The following is a 24,810-nucleotide window of genomic DNA, read 5'->3' as shown; positions in this document are numbered from 1 at the left end:
GTTCTTGCCGGATGGCCAAAAAGACCTCATTAAAATAGAGACCCCTGCACTGAAACTTGAGTAACAAGAAAGTTGGCCCCGTAAGAGATCAGGGAAGAAGCATTCTAGGCAGTGGCAGGGGTGGCGGTGGCAGCGGCAGCAAGGCTGCTCCCTAAGGTGGAGATAAGCCTACCATGTTTGATGGCCAGCATGGTTTAAGTTTGGTGAACAAGAAGGAAAGTGGCATGAGACAATGTCAGCAATTAGGCAGAACCCAGGTTGGGTAGAGCCTTGTAAAGCCAGAGTAAAGAGTTTAAATTTTGCTTTAAGTACAAGGAATAAGATCCTACAGCTTTTAAGCAGAAAAGGCAGTGACAGATTACCTTATTAGTTATAATTTACTAAACTGAGACCATTTTTGGTACAATATAAACTGAATAGCTTTTTAACATGGAAAAGGACAACCCTTCTCAAATTTCTAGCATATACTGTTAAAAAATAGTATGGTTTCAAGACAATTTTTTATTGAGAGGCTAAATAGGCATATTATATCTTCATATTTAAAACAAGCAACATAATTTCAAATGCAAATATAGTGCTTACATTTTTTTAAAAATCGTACAGTGCATTATAGAAAAATGAGTTGTGACCCGGACACACAAGCCTTCAATTCTAGCTCTAGCATTAATGACAACTAAATACAACCTTTAACCCTAATCATTTCATTTAATACACGAAAGCACCAGACCACGTCATGTTTGTTTGTTTAAGATTTCATTCATTTATTTGAGAGAGAGAGAGAGTAGGCATGCATGCACAAGTAGGCAGGGTGGCAGGCAGAGGGAGAAGCAGGCTCCCCATCAATTAGAGAGCCTGACCTGGGGCTTGATCCCAGGACCCCGGGATCTTGACCTGAGCTGAAGGCAGACGTTTAACTGACTGAGCCACCTAGGCGCCCCCACGTCAGGGGTTTTAATTTTCTTTTGATCAGGGTATGTATATGTATATGTATATACACACATATTATACACATATTAACTATCTATCTATCTATCTATCTATCTACCTATCTACCTATCTATGCATCATCTATTTTGGGAGGCACCTGGGTGGCTCAGTCAGTTAAGCATTTGCCTTCGGCTCAGGTCATGATCTCAGGGTCCTGGGATTGAGCCTCACCGAGCTCCCTGCTCAACAGGGAGTCTGCTTTTCCCGCTCCCTTTGCCCCTCCCCCAACTTATGCATGCATACTCTTTCTCTAATAAATAAAATCTTAAGTATATATATTTGATCAGTGTTTAAATGGAATATTTCAGTGGAACAGGGAAGGAATCTGAGTTTCACTCTAAGTATGAGGAATAAGATCCTCATAGTTCAGGCAAGATCACTACTGAGGCTCCAGCTACTTTCCCACAGCTGAAAACCACTCAAATAATATCTGAAGTTTCTTTCAGCTCTAAAGTTTTAGCAATACATGAAATAAACATTCCTGGAGTGAATAAATTCAGAAGCATGTGCCAGGTCCTGGTTCCGCACTTCTTCAATGAACTCACCCACTGAGAACACGGGACCACGTTGGCCAGCGCCATGGCTATTGGGAGCTCTCCCTGGTCTCCCATCATTGTGACCAATTCTACCAGCCTCTCAAACCGGTCGGCCAGCACCGTTTCTGCAAGTGTGTCAAATTCTGTGCCTTGCTGGAGGATTTTTGTCAGAACTTCCATAAATGTAGCTCTTGTCTGAAGATCTTTATGATAACCTAAACCTGATAAGGACAGATAGATGCAAATTTACTAACACAGCCTGTTGAAGTAATTTTCTTGTCTTACATGCCAATTCCCTAGGTTTTCAATTTCTAGAGGAAGCTTTCATTTTCTCTCACCTATGGAGTGCATGAGGCCACTGTCCACATTAGCATTGAGTAAGTTTGACATGGCGAGGACCGTACAGTGCCTCAGTGACGCCAGCCTCCGAGACATGCCACGTTTCCTGCCACCTGTTTGTGCATTTTCATCTTCAACTTCACTACAGTCATTCAAAAGGTTCATGAACAATGTGAAATACCTGAGAAATAAAAAGACTGACTCTTACATAGTGAAGGCCACACCAACCAGAAGACTAATCAGATATTCTGGAATCATGATATGTGCATCACATGAGTGGTCTCGGGTATCTGTTTCTCTCTAGCCCTGGAGTAATCAGCCAGTGTGGCTCATTATGAAGTGTGCTGTGCTGAATATGATTTTATCCTGACAAAGCCAGTACATATTCATAACACAGGCACGAAAGAGATGCAATCTTTCCTGGTCAATGCATCACTTTTAGTGTTTACCATATAAAACGAGTGGTCCAAATAGTTTAGAGAATGCTATTTTAAATGACTTAATGAGGTGATCTGGGTTTTATTGCCAATAATTCACTGCTTGGATTATTTTCTTTAAAAACACAAAACACATAGTTGTTTTCTTAACCCAGTCCTGTCACAGGGAATACTGCTTCATGCGTGGGTTATATTTTACAGGCAGCTGCCAATAATGAGGTCCATTTTCTAAATATAATCATTTGCCACTTTGGTTAGATTTTGTTTTGTTGTGTGTGGGCTTTGTTTTTTGCTTTGCCTTTTTGGGGACTGAAATTTACTTAAGAAATAACTGTGATTTGGCTTCCATCAATTCCACACCATCTCCTTCCTCCGGCTGCAGCGGAAGACCAGCCAGGAGTGAAACTACCGCTTCCATGCTCGCCTGGTCCAAGTCTCTGAAGAAAGAAAATTTAAGGACCATATAAATCTTTCAGGTTCTTCCACTCCACCCTCCCCTCAAATAAACACCTTCCTAAGAGAATGTTAGGGATTTAGGAATAATCTATTTCATTTAACTATTTATTAGGACAACCTAAATAATTTGAGTTAACACGCGCACCCAGAATGCAAAAACATTTCAAGTGAGGGAGAAGGTGATAACTTTCATAAAACCAAGCCTCACAAAAGAAATATATGTGAATGATTATGTAGTTTGGTGTTTAATTATTTTCTGCTATGTGGCAATAAGTATTTACTATTAGAGCAAATGCAGGGAATTACTTTTTAGAGAGACTCAAGCCAATTAAGTTCCTTAAATAATACCTTCATCGATTATAAAATAAATACAATCTAAGGCTTTATACATTTTATTTTCCAACAACTATAGACTATCCTTCCTAAATAGACAACACTAACTTTCCAAATAAAACTTTCTCACATTTGATTTTACTGAAAGTCTTTCAGTTAAAAATAGAAAATAAAGATTAATATATATATAATTCAAATGCAAAAGCCTGATATCCAAAAAAGACATAATAGCTATGAAGTAGTTATCAACACCCCAAGTAAACCTGCTAATACTTAATTAAAAGTCATTCTTTTATGTTTTTGTTCTGTTTTGTTTTTTACCTTGTAAGACATTTTACATCATCATCTGCTGCTTGGTTTGATGTTCCCATTACCCAGTCTGTCAGGTATTCTACCATCTTATTCCTAAAGAATGGCAGGGAAAAGGAAAAGAGCAATTTTTTAAGTCGCACATACACCTTTAGTCAATATTTTTTTAAAGTGCAAATAGTTTGCCAAATCACTCAGGGGCTATGACAGTTTCATAAAAGAGATACCACTACTCCAACCTTCACAGTCAGAAGGGCACTCACAGGCAACTTGGATACTGATCCTCCACTGATACTGATTCCCTTAGCCAGGGTATCAATTTGGAAACAGAATCAAATTCTTCTTTTTTTTTTTTAAAGATTTTATTTATTTATTTGAGAGAGAGAATGAGAGAGAGAGCATGAGAGGGGTGAGGGTCAGAGGGAGAAGCAGACTCCCTACTGAGCAGGGAGCCCGATGCGGGACTCAATCCTGGGACTCCAGGATCATGACCTGAGCCGAAGGCAGTCGCTTAACCAACTGAGCCACCCAGGCGCCCCAGAATCAAATTCTTAACTCAAGTATAATTTAGAAAAAGGGACCACTGCCATGGGCACAAAGCTTTGGGAAATTTGAAAATACAGGAAGAGAAAAATAAAAACGTAAAATGCTGCTTTTCCATCCCCCTTCCTCCTTTCCCATGATAATCAAGTACCTACTATTTTTCTGTACTTCATGTAACATAAGATTTATAAGACCCCACTTTGCTCTTTCGAGAACTCACCTAAATTTCATCTCTTGACAAAATGAGAGGTCATCTCTCCTTGCCATCATTACCTCGACTAACTGACACAGTTTTGTTTTTATTTGAATTGCATGGACCATATTCCCAAGCACACGAACATATCTATTTAGACACAGAAACATTCAGGGGGAAAAAAATATCAGATATAAACAAAAGAGAAGGTTTTCTAAATGCTTTAATCTCTCAGTGAATGATTAAATGTAACTACAAAAACTGCAGTGTTTTTATTTTATTTATAGGCGTACATACATAACTTCTGGTTACCTTATTGTCACATCCCAATTTGGGTACAATAAAGAATGGTAAATTATTTCCCTAATAACTACCAATACTGATGTGTTTCTGTTACATTTCAGTAGAATCCTTACCTGACTAGATTTAACATCATTGTTTCAATGCTAGCTTGCCCCAGATGTTCCGAGCTGCCTTCAGTATGATTATCTAGTAAGTTCTTCATTATAGCTATGGTTTGCTCCACAAATTGAGTATTGGTGTCAGTCAATAAAACCTATATAAAGAACAAAATACATTTTGGCATCAAGGCATAGCAGACAGACCATAGAGAGATGAAACTGCCTGACCTAAATGTCATACACATGCAGAAATGCACCCAGAGGCATATATCCAAACAGGTGCACAGACACACAGAGACACTCATACCCACACCCAAGACATTTGTAACCCCTGGCACACCCACACACTAGAGTTGCCAAAACCCAAAACTGATCCCTACATTAGATGATTCTTTTTTCTGCAATTTTTTGCCTATTTTTAAAAAACTGTGAGTGATGTTCATGCCAATATTTAATTAAATAATCAAAAAGAAAAAGGCTTCATTATCAAACAAGTCACTCTATTCATAGGAAAGGGTGAAAAATAAAGCAGAGAACACTTTACCTGTCCTTGGGAGTCAAAAAACTTGCTGATGGTATTCTTCAATTTGTTAAACAGCATTGGATAAAGAGCAGGACTCAATTCAAGACCCACCAGATCCTTAACATTGGTCCGTATTTGAAGTCCCACTTTCTCATGGTTACACACCATTAAGGATAACAGCCGATCCATAAATTTGCTGACAGGTGTATCTGCATTTCCCTCTGAAGACATCACTGAAATCATGGAACCCTTGCGTTCACTGACTGGGCCCATGGGTGGGCTATAGGTTGCCAGGCCAGAATTGCTTCTCTGCTGCAGGCACACTCCCCCAAGGGCACAAAGGAAGCCAGTCATGTTGATCCATTCCTGTAGGGAGTCCGTGTCAGACAAATCTATGGATCCTCCTCCACTCACATGAGACATTCGCCTCTTAACAATGGTCTTGTGAAGGCTTTCAGTAGCCTAAACACAAAATTTTTATGGAAAGCATGAATTCAACCTCAAATGGTTGAGAGACTTGACAAAATTACTTTTTATCCAACATTTCTTCCATGACAAAAGAACATTTTTTACATTTAAAAAATCCAAGTCCTCACTCCACCATTTCTAGTCACATCAAGGTATCTTACTGCCCAAGGCCAGAATGGAGGTAGCGATGGACACACACGCAATATCAGATATAGAAGGAAGACTATGGACTGCAGCTCAGAAATACATACACTCCAATTATTTGCTTTTACCAACTCCTGGACAGAGAGGCAAGGTCTATGCTGCTTCAAGGAATATAAGCATTTGGAAATTTTCAACCAAGTAGTGTGTGCACTTATTAGTGATGGCCCAAGTTCAAGTGCTCTGGGACCAGCTTTGCAAACACTGTACTACTATTAACATAGATTCTGCGTGGCAAGATGAGGGTCATCAAGCAAAAGAACCACTGAACAGAAAAAGGCTGGTAATGAAGGAAGTGCAGAAAGACAAGAAACAATAGAAAAAAATCAAACTCTACAAGAATCTGAGAAGGAATCTTCAAAGAATTCTGATCCTGTTAGTTTATGGAGCACAGATGAGAAAGAAAAAAATCTTACTATGTGTGGCAAAGATTTTTCAAATTCAATTCTCCTTACACACTGCTTACAAGCTAATACTCATCCTATTACTGAAGACATACCAACCCAAGAAAGCAACATATTAGGGGCATTCTGTGACATAAATGATATAGAAGTACCACTGCACTTGCTTCCTTATGTATGTTTGTTTCGTGGGGAAAAAATAGCCTTTCTCCCATGAAGGACTGCTTTGAATACAGAACTCCTGAAACTACCATCTCTTATGGCACATGCATTTACTGCAGTTGTAGCTAATATTAGAATACGGCTACTCTCCCTCCTGTCGTGCAGCACATAATCCTTTTCAGGACCTAGGCTATACATATTTATGCAAGTTCTCTGAACAAGAGTAAAGACAGAATGCAGTTTGCAACATGGTGACTTAATGCGGACCACAGTTAAAGAACCATTGGATACAACGCTCCACCTGACAACGAAAGCCTAGATGTTGCATTTTAGTATTTTCTGTCACCTCCTTTGTGAGGTTAGCTGGACTAAGTCAGATAATGGATCAGCTTCATACCTTCAATGATTAGTGCAATAAGGAATCATTGGTATCAGACACAGAAATGTCCACTACAAAAGAACTTGCAGCTGGCTTATAAGCAACAGTGTGATAGAGCATACATTTGGACCAAATTTACATACTGAGATTATTAAACAGCGCCAAGTGATTCTGAATTTTTTTTAGCAGCAGAAGGGCAAATACTTGGCATATTGACTGCATGTGGGCTGCAGCAGTGCTGAAACACTGTAATCGGTGTATCCGTGACTTATTTCCTTTATTTATTAAGAATTTGGATCCAGTACCACTTAGACATCTCTTTAATCCAGTCTCAACTCTTGAGCCAAGTGCTCATGCTGAACAAACACTGTACTTGGCATCAATGTTAATTAAAGCATCATTAAAAAAAAAAAAAGCATTATGGAATAATGCAATAGCAGCTAAGGCTCAGCTATCTAAACAAAGTTCTTCTGTATCTTTATTAAATACTAAATTAGGGGCGCCTGGGTGGCTCAGTCATTAAGCATCTGCCTTCGGCTCAGGTCATGATCTCAGGGTCCTGGGATCGAGCCCCACATTGGGCTCCCTGCTCAGTGGGAAGCCTGCTTCTCCCTCTCCCACGCCCCCTGCTTGTGTTTCATCTCTTGCTGTGTCTCTCTCTGTCAAATAAATATTTTTTAAAATGCTAAATAAATAATAAAATTAAATATTAAATTAATACTAAATTAAATAAATACTAAATTAAATAAAAATACTAAATTAAATAGGAAGAGCTCAGAGGAGCAGCTCCATCACCTTAGTCACCTGCAGCTGGTCCTTAAAGTATTGTTAATAGTGATACCCATCAAAGTGGAGGCAGTGACAATGAAATGGATAAACAACTTATTAATGGACCCAAACATGTGCAACAGCGACTTTCAGATACAGAGGAATCCATACAGGGAAGTACGATGAAACTGCCAACAGTGGTAAAGATGAAAACAATGCTCCTGGTAGCAGTAGTGGGCACAGTGATGGATCTAGCAATGAGGTCAATTCTAGCCATGCAAGCCAGTCAGCTGGGAGCCCTAGCAGTGAGGTACAGTCAGAAGACATTGCAAATATTAAAGCCCTTAAAGAAGATGAAGATGACAATCATGGCCATAATCCTCCTAAAAGCAGTTGTGGTATAGATCTTCAGAACAGCAAGTTAGAAAATCAAGCAAGCATTTGCTTAGGGGATTCCCAAAGCCCGTCAGAAAAAAAAATGGGACAAGGGACAGAATAGGAAAGGACCTACTTTTTAACACTGAATCAATGCCATCAGTAGATAATCAAATACAAATGCTAGATGCCTGTTCATACTCTCCAGACCCAGAGCATGATACTTCAGGGGAAATAAACACTGCTCATATAGTACAAGCATCTCAAGAATCTTGTATTACACACAGGCGACTTTCTTGGGGAGACTACTGGGAATGAATCATTAAACTGCCTACACTGTGTTGGTCCCTAGCATCACCAGCACCACCACCATGATGGGCATATTGTTGATGATATGCTAGGTGCAGCTGATGTCAGTTGCAGTAGCTCCCAGATCAGTGCAAAATCAGGAAAAAACATGGCTGATTTTGATGAAGAATTTGGGTGTGAAGAGCCAACTAGTTCAGATTAATTCACATGCAGAACTAACATCTTTTCAAAAAAAAAAAAGAACATCTTTTCTCCAACAACATCTTCCCAATTTAGCATCCCATTTATGTCTTAGTCAAAGACCTACAGTCCATAAACATCAATTCAACAGTAATGCTCTAACAGACATTAATTTGTGTAACGTTTGCAAGAAATTTCCTTTCTTTCCACTTTATTGTGGGATACAGTTCAAGATATGACTCAATCTTTCTGAAGGATTAAAAAATCAAACAGAGAAACTTTTCTGTTCCTTAGTATGCTGGTTTACAGACAGATTCAAATGAGATTCACTGAAGGCTGCCTTGAAAATTTAAGCAACAACAGGCAGAGAGGAATTTTTTACACGGTTATCAAAATTCATTTTGTATATTCTTATTGACTAGGTGTGGTGAATTCACAGCATTTAATGTATTATTATCAACATGTGTTTTAGTAATGTAGTTTTCACAATGGGTTTAAAGACTTTTCTCTCACAGGGTTTATATTTTATCACTCAGCCTCGATTTATTCAGCACTTTTTGCAACTCTAGATTAGGTCCCCTCCAACAGAAGCAATAATACTTATTCTCTTCTTGCCTCTTGGAACATAGTAGTGATTACTCTGTTTTCAAATTACAGTTAAATGTTCTTGAACTGTGTCATATTATATATTTAAAAAGGCTAAATAAGTTAAACTTAAGCTGAAATAGAAACATTTTGATAATGGCATTCTTCTTCCATCTGAAGAGATCTTTTGTGTCTTGACTTCTGCAGTACATAAAAAATTAGGTTAGTGTTTTTCTTTAGTTTGAATTCTGCTGTTTATTTATATACTTCTTAATGGGGTTCAAATGAACTATAAATTTCTGGCTTTTCAGGTCTGTGCCACTGGTATAATTTTACATTTCCCTTGATAATGTTCTATTCTCTGGCATAGTGAATTCAGTTACTAGTTGAATACGTTATATTATAGTAATATAATGTTTTCAGCTTACCTCTGCCCAGGCCTGATATAAATGTCTAATTTTAATGAATATTTAAGTACTTCAAAACATTTTTTTTACCTAATTGAATTAGAAAAAGTATATGCAATATTTTACTTTCTGCTCTTGGTCTTTAAAGGGCTCTAATTTGACAATCACAATAGAAAAACTGTTCATGTAGGAATAAGAAACCACTGATAGACCTCTGTTAGTGAATCCATTTGGCACATATTCTTTAAAAGGAATGCTTTTTTTGTTTCTTTCAAGTTTTTATTTAAATTCCAGTTAGTTAACATAAGGTGTAATATTAGTTTCAGTAAAAGGAATGTTTTTAATGGCTAGATGATATTTCACCATTTACAGAGGTGCTATAGCAGTTAATTTAAAAATGTTAATTGTCTTTTAAAAATCTTTGTGAAACCACCAGTTTTTTCAAGCAGTTGTATCAATTTATATTCCCCATATGTGTATCTGCATACCCTATTACCTAGCAATTCCACTGTTAAGTATGTACTTTACAGAAATACATCTAGATGGTCATCAAAAGACAGGTTCAAGAATGTTCACAGCAGAAATATTCAAAATAACTAAAATTCTTTGTATAGCTATCCAATGCCCAAAGAGGAGAAAGGAAAATTAAATTGTAGACTGCATGTTGAATGAAAATACCTAGAGCAGTAACAGTGAATGAACGACAATGGTATGAAATAGTGTGGATGAGTCTCTAATGTTGAGTGAAAGAAGCCAGATACAAGAGACTATATCTCTAGCACTCGATTTATATCAAGTTTACAAAGAGGAAAACTATTGTATTTAGTAGTGAGCATAATGGTTACTCTTGGGTTGTTAGTGATTGGAAGGGGGGCACAATGAAGGTTTTGATGTGCTGGTAATGATTTATTTCTTTTTATGTTCTTTCAAAGATTTTATTTATTTATTTGACAGAGAGAGAGAGAGAGCACAAGCAGGGGGAGTGGCAGGCAGAGGGAGAAGCAGGCTCCCCGCAGAGCAGGGAGCCCAATGTGGGGCAGGATCCCAGGACCTTGGGATCATGACCTGAGCTAAAGGCAGACGCTTAACCAACTGAGCCACCCAGGCGCCCCGGTAATGATTTATTTCTTGATGTGGGTGCTGGTTGCACAGGTATATTCACCTACTATTATTCTGAACTGTCGCTTAGATTTATACACGTTTTTGTATGTATGTTATATTCTAATAAAGAAATAAAGTCCAAACCTAAAATTACCATGTTTTTTTAAGAGCCACTAATATATTTTTGTCATAGACTAATATACCAACCCAGAATATCAAACTTCTTTTAAAAAGCTTTGACTCACATAAACGAACCTTGCAAACATTATGCCAAGTGAAAAAAAAAAAAACAGTCATATTATGTGAAATGTGCAGAACAGGCAAATCTACAGAAAGCAGACTGGTGGTTCCCTAGGGTCAGAGGGAGATTAGCAAATGACAGCTCAAGGGTATGGTTTTTTTTTAAACTGGGGTGATGGTTGTGCAACTTTGTAAATATACTTTGTTTTTGTCTTGCTTCATGGTCCATGATGCCAGCTGAAGTTGCTGGTATCAGTACAATGAAAAAAAAACTGGCAGGATGGGAGCAAATTATTCTGCCATTCTTCTAGATCTTTGAGTTGTAAATCAAATCTAGGGCCGATCACTCCACACTTGTCTAACACCTGCCTGTGAGGGTCACAACAATTTTCCTAGCTCTATGATCATCAATGATTTCAAATTCACCAACGTAACCATGCTTCATCATCACAGTCAGAAACCAGATGATGACTTTGGAACACTGCCTAAGGAGAACCTGAGTTTGCCTCTGTTTTCGGCACTATTGATGCTCTTGAAAGCATCTGCCAGGATGTTCATGCATACCATTATGGCGGCACAGAAAGGTGGCCAAAAGTAACAGTACAATTTAAATGGGTGAACTGTATGGTATGCAAATTATATCTCAATCAAACAGTTATTCCCCCCAAAAAAGCTTTCATCCTAAGGCCATATGTCCTCTCCAAATGACATTAGGTAAATATTTTTGCTTTACAAAAACATAACTTTTTTTCCTTGTTCTAATTAAGCATGACAAGAAAAAAGCAATGGGAGGCTAATCAGTTTTTCTAAAACACCTAATAATGAGAACAATATATGGCCATTACAAATCGATTATACATAAATACCAATTAATTATTAATTTCTGGGGTAACAGATGAAAATAGTTGAATGAAATGTCCAAATTTTTAAATTTCACTCAACCTATGGGTTCAATCTTCTGCCCACCAGATCCCTTAATTAGAATACCTAATAGTAAAACGTATTATTTCAATTTTAATTTATTTTCTCTACCTGTGTCGTCCCTTTCCTGAAAATTCCATGAAATACTCTGATGGAGAAAGAGAAGGAAAAAGGGTAAAGGAATGGTCTCTACCGTAAATCATCTCTAGCTCGTGCTGGCCACTATTTCTGCAAAAATGGCAACATCTGATATTTCTGCTGTCCAGTACGGTAGCAAATTCCACATGTGGCTAATGAGTCCTTGAAATGTGGCTACTGTATGACTGAGAAACTGAATTTTAACTGTATTTAATTTTAATTAATTTAAATTTTCATTTAAGCTTAAGTAGCCACATGTGACTAGTGGCTACAATAGTGCAGTTTTAGATGAACCATAACTAAGTAACAGTCTTACAACAACTATACACATATTATACTAACAGTGACTCAAAGATTATTGAAGTGAAATACATATGTCTAGCAGATCAATTAAAAGACAAAAATCAACTTTACAAACTCACCTGGCCATCTTCCATTTTAGCTTTCGGGTAGTTGAGGATTAGTTTTGTAGCTTGTTCCCACTTTGCATGCGTATCTTCCCAAGCCTAAAATGAAGGCAATTACCACTTGAAAGCAACTTTAAACCTAGAACTAAAAATCAATCAGCAGGAGACAGGTCTCAAACTTGGTAGGTATTATAATATCCTACTTGTAATAGGCACATATCTTAGATGTGCTTCAAAAGCTATTCTGGTCACACACACACACACACACACACACACACACACACACACACACACGAGGCTTCCACATTTGAGGGCGGGGGCCTGGGAGGGCTATTTCTGTTGCTAAGGGCATACCTCGGTGTTTCCTGCAGTGGGATGCTCAATGCGTCTTAGTAGTGCCATCACTCTTTTCTGAAGTGCTGCTCTTCCTAAGCAAAGACAATAGCAAATCAACCTGTTGCACTCAGAGCCCTGCTTGCCAAGGAGAACCTGGCAAGCCCAACCCATAAGGCGGAGTAGGAGGAGGGGAATGAATGCTTCAAATGATAAAGGTGAACACTTCCTTTTGCCGACTTCACAGGAAAGGTATTTAACTTGGACTCTACAATGTCCACAGCATAAAAGAGCTATTCCCACCTATATTTACTCAAAACACGTGCCAGTGTTTAAAACTTCACTATATATAGTTCAGACACAGTAAATAATAAAATGTGTAACTGACAGCAGTTTATACTGCCAGTTTTTAAACAAATGTACCGCATATTAAAAGCTCAGTGAGATATTAACAATTTATTTCAAATGCTATTTACTTTCACCCTATCTTGTGTAGAAAGGATTTCAGGTTAGCTATTTGAATGAACCCTATAAGCTTACAAAGTAGTTCCTACATTCCTAGCACAATCAGATGTCGTGTGATTCAAGGCAAATGGAGTGGGGGGTGGGGAACATTATCCACATTTACCTGTTGACATCATATTGCTGACAGAGGCAAATTCCATAAATGTGTTATAGTTGGGCAAGAAGTTGTGCACGGACACCTCATCCACCCCACACCGGATATCTGCTTCCTCGCAGAGGTGGCGGAAACAGGACATGGCCACCAGAACAGCTTCAGTGTCAGGGCTCCACAGGAACATGTACAGGGCCACTTCTAGTTTAGTCTGAGCTTGTCGGCAGATCGGGGGGGGTGCCGCTGCACCCTGCTGCACTATCCTGGGATAGTGGGGATGGGAGGCATTATGTTGGCAACTTAGGTAATTTTATTTACAAAATCCAACAATGCAACACACTGTGTGCCATATATGTCTGCATACAATAACCCACAAAAGCTTTCCCCTGCAATCATGACAGCAATTTTCAAACGCCTAAATATCTTGTCTGAATGAGAAATGAGATTATTTAGACCAACATCATGTTACTATTTGTCCAATTTCAAATCGAACAGGTATTGTCCTATTCCAGATTCTAGAAATGCAGATTAAGCCAACACAAACACAAGTAAAACACACCCACAGCATAAATCTGAATGAAAAATGCAATGCACTTCTAACTCAATTACAAATGACAAAGGAAGTAATAAGAAATTCTATCTACCTACTGGGGGGAAGAAATAAAGTACACTGCAACAAGGACTAAAATGAGGACACAAACAAGAACTAAATATTGCGGGCGCCTAGGTGGCTCAGTTGGTTGAGCGACTGCCTTCGGCTCAGGTCATGATCCTGGAGTCCCTGGATTGAGTCCCGCATCGGGCTCCCTGCTCGGCGGGGAGTCTGCTTCTCCCTCTGACCCTCCCCCCCTCTCATGTGCTCTCTCTCATTCTCTCTCTCTCAAATAAATAAATAAAATCTTTAAAAAAAAAAAAAGAACTAAATATTGCTGTAGAAGGTATACTTGATTCGATTACGTTCTTCCAAAAGAAATCCTCAGTTACAAAATGAATATAAATTCCATAGTTAACATAGTCAATAGTAAACCCTGTACTGCTTATTTGTTGTTTTGTCCTCAACAGAAGATTATACTGAAAATTAGGGATGAAAAAGCTCGGGTCTGTACTTCTTGATTTTTCAAGTCTAACAATAAAATGCCAGTGGTAAAGTGGACCAGCAAGATCTTCTGTGGAATATCAATATAATCAAGATTCCTGCAGACTATATAATGGCAAAGATTAGGAAAGTTAACCTAACCACCCTACAACAAGGCTGCAAATGCATACTGCTGACCTTCCCATGAAAAAAGCAAACTGGTATTTATCTCTACTGATAAGGATTAAAGAATGTACTCTCTAGATTGGTAGCTGTATACTAAATGCCAGAAACAGTTTTTAACAGTAAAGATACCATTAAAAAAAAAAAAAAAAAAAGGTTTGGTCTATAAAAGAAACTCTTTTGTAATGATTTAATATTTTCACTTGTACTATGATTTTTATTTTTATTTATTTTATTTTAATTAACATATAACATATTATTGGTTTCAGAGATTCAGGTCTGTGATTCATCAGTCTTATATAATACCCAGTGCTCATTACATCACGTGTCCTCCTTACTGTCCATCAGCCAGTTACCCTATCCCTCCCACCTTCCTCGCCTCCAGCAACCCTCCGGTTGTTTCCTATGATTAAGATGCTCTTATGGTTTATCTCCCTCTCTGGTTTCGTCTTGTTTTATTTTTTCCTCTCTTCCCCTATGATCCTCTGTTTTGTTTCTTAAATTCTATGTATCAGTGAGATCATATGAAAATTGTCTTTCTCTGACTGACCCTTACTGTGATTTTTTTTTTTTTTTAAAGATTTTATTTATTTATTTGACAGAGAGAGACAGCCAGAGAGAGAACACAAGCAGGATAAGTGGGAGAGAAGCAGGCTTCCCGCTGAGCAGGGAGCCCGATGCGGGGCTCGATCCCAGGACCCTGGGATCATGACCTGAGCCGAAGGCAGACACTTAACGACTGAGCCACCCAGGCGCCCCCCTTACTGTGATTTTTAAAAAGAATTATGCACACAAATAAAAAATATAAACGCTTATCTATAACATCAAGCAAAATGCTTTATCTCCCAGTAAATCTGTATTTTTGGTAGTTGGTACAACTTTTAAACTTCTGGGATATGAATGGTCTTCCTTTATGCAGTAGAGGTTTATAATAATTATAGCTATCAGAGCTTGTAAGTGTCAAATAATCAAGTGCTATTTACACACGATCTCATTTAATCCTCACAATAATTCTGGGGCATAAATTGTTATTATCTCCGTTTTAAAGTTGATGAACTGGGTCACAGAGATGTTAGGAACTTGCCTGAGGTTCCACAAAGAGCAGTAATGGAACTAGAATCTAAGCAGTTCTTTACCACGCTGTATTATCTAGTTGAAATTTACCAAAGTTCATTCCGGAAAAAATATACAGCAGATGACAATGATACAGGAAAACTACAAAAGAAGCTGCTTACCATGGATGAGTTTCCTTTTCCCTTCCGAAGAGAGGCTCCAGGAGTACAAGAAGGTAGTAATTCTTCATGATTCATGGACATCTGACTGGCAGTTCCACTTGAAGGAACATCACATCCTACCCCATAAAGGAAGAGAAAGTGACAGGAACTTCTATCTGCCTGCTAAAAAGAAAAAATAAGTAAGCCTTCTGAAGCACTGATAACCAAGAAAAATAAATACATAATACGAGCTGTCTTCCTGTTTGAGACTATCCTGGAAAACCTCTCATCCCAACTCCCACCCCTTAACTTGAAGAATATGCACTAGAAACCCAGTAATACAAATAATGTTTGTTCAATGTCTTTGAACCTCCTCTTAGCTTTTCACCCTTCAAAGCATCAGGAACAAGATTCTAGAAATGCAAAATTAACATTTCTAGATCTAACATGGACAGAAGTAAAACATCAACAACATAAATCTACCATATGAAAAATATAATGTACTTCTCAGTTGATTATAAATGAGAAAGATTTTCTCCTAGAAGATTTTATCCTGTGCCATGTTAGGATAATTTGAAGCTGACTCTTTTGAGATTAAGTTCCTCTGGACCAGTAATTAACACTGGTTTGTATGCCAAGTATGCTGAAAGGATAACTTTACTGACCAGACTACTACAGATTGATTACTAGATTACTAATGCTTATACTCTGGAGAATTACACCACAGACAAGTCTACCCAGATGCCAACTCACCATTAGCCCATTTGTAAACAAAAAATTTAACAAGCCACATGTTACACTGAAAAGCATAAATTTAATACATTTAAGATTTTTTTGTAGCTATGATTCTAGAAATGGATAAAAATTCATTGGATCAAGTACTCCTAAAATTCTGACAAAATAGAAAAAAATTTTAATTGACTATAGCTCTTCTCTGGCCTCCTAAAACCCTGTCCCCATGTTTTAACAGTTAGGAATCAAAACTTTTCACTCAGCCCTAGGGAAGAATACTCAGATATTCAAAGAGGTGAAACTGTTATGGCAGGAATATAAATAAACTTAGATTAAACATCCCCAACCTCTTCCCTTCAGTTTCTTGATAGATAACATTCTCTGGACTAGCCTAAGCCATAAGATTCAAGCCTTATGCACAAACTTAAGATGGAGACTCCTCCTAGACTCCACAGAGTCCTGCTTAACTCAACTAGAACTTATCAGGACTGCAGCTTTAAGGACAAAGGCTCAGAATAATTTTTAAAATGTTCACTTGTCAGCGATCATCTTCTGGCACATATATTTCCCTTTAAGACTTTGTAAGCAGAAAGAGCTAAAGTAGGACTTAATTTGGCTAATATACATTTCCTTAATCTATTCCCATTACCCCCAAATATTCTTCCATTTTAAAGATGTCATTTTGCTTACCTTATTTTTAAGAAGAAATTTATTCCTGCAGATCAAAATTTCCCGCAACCATTTGAGAATTTCTGTGCTACTAAGCATTTGATGGCTAGTTAATTTCTTGCAGATGTAAAAAAGCATTTGAGAGCTGCAATAACATAAAGTTCATTGTTATCAGTATCATCAATAAATAACCTCACAGAGAGAATGACATTCTCTCATAAGGAATACAAGTTTAGAGAAGCTAAGATTTGTTTTAGAGAAATGGTTATCAAAATGTTAACAGCATGAAAATCAAAGGGAATAAGTCTACAGACTATATTAAAAAAAGAAAAGAAAAGAAAAAAGACTATGGACTCCAGGAAACAAACTGAGGGTTCTAGAGGGGAGGGGGGTGGGATGATGGGTATTAAAGAGGGCACGTTCTGCATGGAGCACTGGGTGTTATACGCAAACAATGAATCATGGAACACTACATCAAAAACTAATGATGTACTGTATGGTGACTAACATAATAAAAAAATTAAAAAAAAAACAAATAATTCTAAATCCTCTAACCCCCCAAACTCCCAATTGTTTCATCCACGCATCCCATTTTTGCAAAGACTCAAGAAGAAATGACAGACAACATGCACAGCAAAGACTGCAAACCCAGTGCTCTAGAGCAGGGATCTGCAAATAACTGCCTGTAGGCCAAATCCAGTCCTTATTTGCTTTTGTAAATAAAGTATTAGTGGAACATGGCCATACCATTCATTTACATATCATCTCTGGCTGCTTTCATGCTCCAACAGTGGAACTGAATAGTTCTGACAGAGACTATCTGGCCCACCAACCCTACAATATTTACTACCCAACCTTTTAGAGAAAAAATTTGCTGATCCCTACTCTACAGCCACACTGTCCAACACAGTAGCCACTAGCCAGCCACATGTGGCTACTGAGCATATGAAATGCGGCTTGCCCAAACTGAGATGTGCTCTAAGTGTAAAACACAACCAAATTTCGAAGACTTGATGAAAAAAAGAATGTAAAATATCTCAGTAACTTTTATATTGATTACATATTGAAATAATTTCTAGATATATGTACTGGGTTTAAAAATATTATTAAAATTAATTCTACCTGTTTATTCTCTGTAATGTGGCAATCAGAAAATTTTAAATTACATATGTAATTCATATTACATTACTACCAAAGAACACTGTCTGTGTGTAGGATTTAACTCAGCTGCCAGGTGACTTAGTGCACCCACTTCTATGAGGAGATAATGACAAAACCTGAGGCTTACACATTGCCATTTTTCTCAATATGTTGTCTTTGTGCTCTTTAAAAGATAAGAATTTATTAAGCAGAAAATAAATTATAAAATTCTATATACATTTTTACCTCCTAAGGCAGATGTTTACTATTAATTCACCTATCAAAATCACTGGTATCATGGGAAATTAATGAAAGACCATAGCTTGTTAAAAACAAACTATTAACATTACAAAATTTTAACATTCTAAGCTTATAATTGTAACAAACAATTTAAAACACAGTTGTAACTACATGGAAATCTGAAACAGAAGAGAATACACCAAGTAACAGTACTCATGGTTGGGTAATAAAATTTAGCACAGTGTTTTAAAATTTACTTTCTAAATTGCTGTGACAGCAATTCTTACAGCTAAAACAAGAAGTAATCTAATAATTTCAAGTCAAATAAAATATAAAATCATAAAACCTCTGTAAATAAAGTGTTATAATAAACCAAGTACTACAGAGTTAATATCTAAACAAAAAAAATAAATACAAAATAAAATTTTAAATTGAATTAAAAAATAAAAGTACATATACCTAATTTCCCAGAATGTTTCTACAGGAGCATCAGGATTCCACAAATCAATGCTATCTAACTGATGAAGAACCAGTAAAGCCTGAATTTTAAAAAAAGAGAGAGAAGAGTTATTCAAAAGTTTTTTTGTAAATTGAGTTATTTAATTGCAGTCCTAGGACTAACACACAGTATAAAGCAAAAGAGAAAAAAAACTCTGAAGAACCCAAATCTCTAGGGAATAAATGTAGAATCAAATTATTTTAATTCCTATCATTCCTACTTTAAATGGCATACAGGGAGATACAGTTGAATGACTGATGAATTCAGAGGAGCAATGTATACATGTAAAATTGCTTTAAGACGACACAAACTAATTTCAGTTAAGTGTCAAAGAACTCAGTGGGACAAAAAATTAATCCCTAAGTAAGGAGAGCTCACCAAAATTAATACACACAACAGTATTTTACTTCAAAGCCAAAAGACAAAGTAGAAGTTATCTTGCTCACCACAAATTCTTTTGGAACAGAAAAGATCAATTATTTCCAAAGACAAGAGAGAGAGAGGAGCAAAACAGGTTCACGCTTCATAGATTATTCATTCTAAAATATTCCAATTGACAACAGAATTGAAATTGGAATTCGGTTTACAGAACATTAACAGGAATTAAATAATTTACTTAAAATATACAACTAACATACAAAAACACTATTATTAAATAAATTAAAACCATCAAAGTATAAAGAGTAAAACTAGACTCTTCCTTGAAACCTGCCCTATCCTAACTCCAATTCCACAGTGCTTCCCCCAGAGGGACACCACTGAGCTGTGCATAGTCTTCTCAATCCTTGGTCACTATATTTGGTGATTCTTTACTCCTCTTTAAAGCTTTTTATTAAAACTCCAATAATTATTTGGAACAAATAATGAGAACTGATTTCTTCCCTTAAAAGTAAATCAAATGTTTAAACTGCTAATATTTGCATTGATAATCTGCCTTACATTAGGAAAAGATATATAGATGTCTAACCTTAGACCATTTTATAATTCTAAAACTTATAAAGATGAGACCTATATTATCTTATTTCAAACATTACTGTAATTACTTTTAGATAATGAAAACTTCAATTCATTGCAAGAATCTTCAAAAATTATGTAGTTTATAGCTCTCATACCAAGGAGAAACCAACACAAATTAATATTGTTGTCACTATTGTGTAAAAACAGTACAATTTACTGACACTTTTAAGTGGCAAATTCTCTATAGTTATGTTTAAAGAAACACTTTAACGTAATGAAAGACAATGTGTTAGCCTTTTCCCTGCCTTAATATGATTGCTTTTCTTGGTATGTTTCCTCCCATTTTATTTTCCACATATATTTTAACAAAGCTGTGAACATAGTATACTCATTCGACATTTCATAAACATTTTTCCATACTGCCATGTGATCTGCATATTTTAATGGATGTTTAATAATTCACCAAGTTGAAATATCATTCTGTCATTGAATATTAACCTGTTCTCTTACTAATGAATATTTTAAATTCTCTAATATTCTCTCATTATAAGTCAGAGCAATAAGCATATATATATATATATATATATATATGAGTGTGTACCTTTCCCTTTTGAATTGTATTCACAGGATGAAAAAAATACAGGAATGGAATTATTTGGACAAAAAAATGGATATTTGCCCAACTTCTGCCAAATACTGTCAAACAAATACTGTCTTCCAAAAAGAATGCAAGGAGTATACCAATTTATAGGTCCAAGAGCAATGTACACAAATATAAGCGATGAGTAAAACAATGCTACAACATTTTTGGTAAAATGAAACATACAATACAAACAATAAGCTACCATATCTTTTAAGTATATAGCTCAAAGAATTTTTACAAATGTAGGTAACTCCATGTAACCATTACCCAGATCAACACTGTCAGTGCCTAGAAGCCCTTTTCATATTCCCGTTAATCATTAGTGCTTGACAAAGGAAGCCACTGAACTGACTTCTACCGCCATAGATTATTACTGCCTGTTTGTTATTTATATAAAGGGAATCATACCATATGTTCTCTTTTGTGTTCGGCTGTTCTCACTGAACATTATGCTTGTGATACTGATTCATCCATGCTCTGCGTTTAGCAGTAGTAGCTCATTCTTTTTTCACTGTTGTAATCAATGGAATGAATATAACCAAAATTATTTATCTATTACTGTTGATACACTTGAGTTGTTTCCAGTCTTTTGGGGTGGGGGGATGAGTGCTATTACAAATTATACTGCTATTAATATTTTTCATATGTATCTTTTGGTAAACATACATATGCATTTCTATTGGATACATACCTAAGAATAGAATTGCTAGGTCATTCGTTTACTTTGTAGATTATCGCAAAAACAATTTTTAATAGTGGTTGTACTAATTTACATTCCTACTAGCAGAGTGTGAATGAAAACATAACATAGTCATTTGATATTTCATAAAGCTTTTTATTACTGATTTTGGTATTTCATAAAGCTTTTTATTACTGATTTCTAGCTTAATTACACTGTTGTTGCAAAAAAATTCTGAATGATTTCAATCCTTTAGAATTTGTTGATACTTAATGCTCAGGATATATTTAATATTCCATGCGTACTTGAAAATAAAGTATTTATTGAGTGCAATGTTCTATGTATGTCAAATAGTTCATATCTGACATAACCATGTTGTTCAAATCTTCTATCCTTATTTTTTTTTTTTTGGCTTGTTTATTCTACCAGACTTTAAGAAAAGTATGCTCAAGTATGCCACTAAAACTGGACTTGTCTATCTCTACTTTTACTTCATCTATTTTTATTTATTTATATATATTATTTATTTGTTTTTAAGGTCAGACAGTTTTATTTTATAATAATGAGATGTCCCACTTTATCTCCAGTGATGTTTCCTGCTTTAAACTCTGTATTTGTGTATTACTCCAGCTTTCTTGAGTTCATGTTTGTGTGGCATATTTTCCTAGCCTTGAAATATCAACCCCTCAGTGTCTTTATATTTAAGCTGTCTCTCTCATAAAGACCACATTGTAAGATTTCTGCACTCTTTGGTATTCAGCCAAGAGAAATGAAAGCATATGTGTAGACAAATGTACAAATTTGTACATACACATTCCTAGTTTTATTGGTAATAGCCAAAAACTAGAAACAACACAAATATCCATCAACAAATAAATAAACAAATCATGCTCTGGCCACCAAATGGAACACTATACAGCAATATACATGTGGTAACATAGATGAATTAATGGTAAGCATGCAGAGTTAAAGAAGACAAACAAAAAAGTAAACTTTATAATTCCACTTATATAAAAGGCAAGTTAGCCTGCAATAACAGAAAGCAGATCAGTGGTTGCAGGGGAAGGAGGGGAGTAGACAGGGCATTAAGAGGAGAGGAAGGAAGGGAACACAAAGGAGCAAGAGACAACTTTCAACAATGATGGATATGTTTTTCACCTATCTGGCCACTAAAAGGTGAATAAATTGTGCTTTAATCATCAAACAGAATACTTATCAACAAAAAAAGGAACTAACACATGTAATATCATGGACAAAGCTCAAAAACTTGTGAGTGAAAGAGGCCAGATGGAAAGAAATAGTCTAAGATTTCATTCATATGAACTTCCAGAACTGGCAAAACTAATCTATGATAGAAATCAGACCAGTGGTATTTGGGACAAGGAGTGGGGGCATAAGACATAGGAGAACTTCCCAGGTTGACTAGAAATATTCTAAATCTTCTATGATTTCTATTATATGTAAATTATACCTCAATAAAATTGATTTAAATTTTATAACAGTATATTTATAAAGCTTCATAAAACTCTATTTAGCAATCAATATAAAAAATTTTTTTAAGTCAACTGTATTCACACCCACTAGGATGGCTATAATCCAACAGACAGACAACAAATGTTGGCAAGAATGGAGAAATAGAACCCACATACACTGCTGGTGGGAACAGAAAAGGATACAGTCACTTTGGAAAACAGTTTGGTCATTTAAAAAGTTAAGCAGTTAACCATATGACCCACCAATTCCACTGGTAGGTATACATACCTAAGACATATATCCACACAAAAACTTTTATACAAATTTCATAGCAGTATTATTCATAATAGCAAAAAAATAGAAATAATACTAAATGTCTATCAACAGATGAATAAACAAAATGTCATATATGCATGCACTGGAATATTATTTGGCAATAAAAAACAATGAAGTATTGTTACATGCTACAATATGGATGAACCTTGAAAACATTATGTTAAAGAAGCCAGAAATAAAAAAGCCACATATTCTATGATTCCATTTATATGAAATAGCTAGAATAAACCAATCTATAAAGACAGAAAATAGATTAGTGGTTGCCAGTGGCTGGGGTGACAGGGAATGGAGAATGGCAGGGTTTCATTTTGGGGTGACAAAATGTTTCAGGATTAGACAGTGATGATGATGGCTGCACAACCTTGTGAATATACGGAAAAACCCTTAACTGTATACTTTAAGAGTAAACTTTATGATATGTGAATTAGATCCCAATCTAAAATTCAATATATATTTTAAGAACTCCAAAAAGTCAACTGCAATCAGAACATTTTGAGGTTTTGTATTAAGTATCAGAATTTGCACAATGTTTCTGCTACAAGAGATATAAAGCAAGTAAACCCCTTCTTCCTCCACAGACTTCATAAAACAGCATACAGACACAAACATACCATTTCTAGAAATGCCATCTCTGACAGATGTCCATAAATGACATCTTATCACTCATAGAAACCACACATGAAAGAAACATGAAGAATGTACATAGTTACAACCTTTCCTTCAAGAGTCTAGAATTCATCTCCCCTCACCTCCATTGCTTCCTGAGCAATCTCTGGCATGTGTGACTGAGGGACCAGCTGGACGAGCCCTGTTATTAACTCCGCTGTACTGCCTTGGGTTTCAGGCCCCTGTTTTCTTGGATTCTGCAGAGAAAAAAGCAAGTTCAATTAAAAAACTGTATCTACCACTTGACAGGAGCTAGAGAGAAAAGAGAAGGGAGAATGCCTGTTAATGGGTACACAAGGCTTCTTTTTAGGGTGATGAAAATATTCTAGAATTAGTGGTGATGCTGCACAAGCTTGTGAATATACTAAAGACCAGTGAATAGTACACTTTAAAATGGTGAATTTTATGGTATGTGAACCACAGCTCAATAAAATACAATAATTGTGGAATTTTTTTAAAAGTCAAAACTGGGGGCACCTGAGTGGCTCAGTCAGTTAAGTGTCTGCCTTCAGCTCAGGTCATGATCCCAGGGCCCCTGGGATCGAGCCCCGCATCGGGCTCCCTGCTCAGCAGAGAGCCTGCTTCTCCCTCTGCCTGCCCCTCTGCCTATCTGTGCTCCGTCTCTATCTCTCTATCAAATAAATAAATAAAATCTTTAAAAAAAAAAAAAGTCAAAACTGCTTTTGTTAAGGATTCACTTAATCTACATCTATAGTGTTCCTTCATGTGAATGATGTCCAGAGAAAATCCTAATGAAAAGAAAACAAAAACTAGGAATTAATTAATTTCTTAATTAAGAAATTATATCAATATAAGGAGTAGATAATTTTTTTTTCACTAACACTACACTGGCTAAATAATATACCTCTGGTTTGTAACTGATCAAAGACAAAGAACGTGCATGGCACGATCACCCTGGGCAATCCTCTTGTCTAATATGAAGCATCTGCCCCAATCCATCCAAGGCTGGAATCCACCCCTCCAGATGCCTGTACTTTTTCATTGTGGAAAAACATTGTATACTAAGGTAAGCAAATCAGTGGCATATATAAATGCAAATGTCTACCTAAAGAGACTAAAATGCTTCCTGTACCTTGGAAGCATCTATTTACACTTCAAGAATATACGGTTCTTTTTAAAGATTTACTTATTTTAGAGAGACGGTGGTGGGGGGAGCAGAGAGGGAAGGAGAGAGAGAATCTCAAGCAGACTCCCTGCTGAGCATGGAGCCTGAAGCCGGCCAGGGCTCCATCTTA

At 36.5% G+C, this 24,810-nt stretch overlaps 1 protein-coding gene across 1 annotated transcript in view; it reads right to left on the bottom strand.

Moving 5' to 3' along the window:
- NF1 (neurofibromin 1) overlaps positions 1–24,810 on the bottom strand; it is a 293,241-nt gene that overhangs the window by 146,041 nt on the left and 122,390 nt on the right. Inside the window, 15 exon segments of the mRNA XM_021704331.2 lie at positions 1,533–1,744; positions 1,862–2,043; positions 2,620–2,736; positions 3,410–3,493; positions 4,161–4,283; positions 4,550–4,689; positions 5,079–5,519; positions 12,115–12,198; positions 12,454–12,527; positions 13,061–13,283; positions 13,285–13,311; positions 15,542–15,703; positions 16,943–17,066; positions 18,761–18,840; positions 23,638–23,751. Coding sequence (XP_021560006.1) covers positions 1,533–1,744; positions 1,862–2,043; positions 2,620–2,736; positions 3,410–3,493; positions 4,161–4,283; positions 4,550–4,689; positions 5,079–5,519; positions 12,115–12,198; positions 12,454–12,527; positions 13,061–13,283; positions 13,285–13,311; positions 15,542–15,703; positions 16,943–17,066; positions 18,761–18,840; positions 23,638–23,751 — 2,187 coding nt within the window.

Source organism: Neomonachus schauinslandi, chromosome 15 (genome assembly GCF_002201575.2).
Source record: "Neomonachus schauinslandi chromosome 15, ASM220157v2, whole genome shotgun sequence".
NCBI lineage: Eukaryota > Metazoa > Chordata > Mammalia > Carnivora > Phocidae > Neomonachus > Neomonachus schauinslandi.
This window is presented reverse-complemented; position numbering and strand designations above follow the sequence as displayed.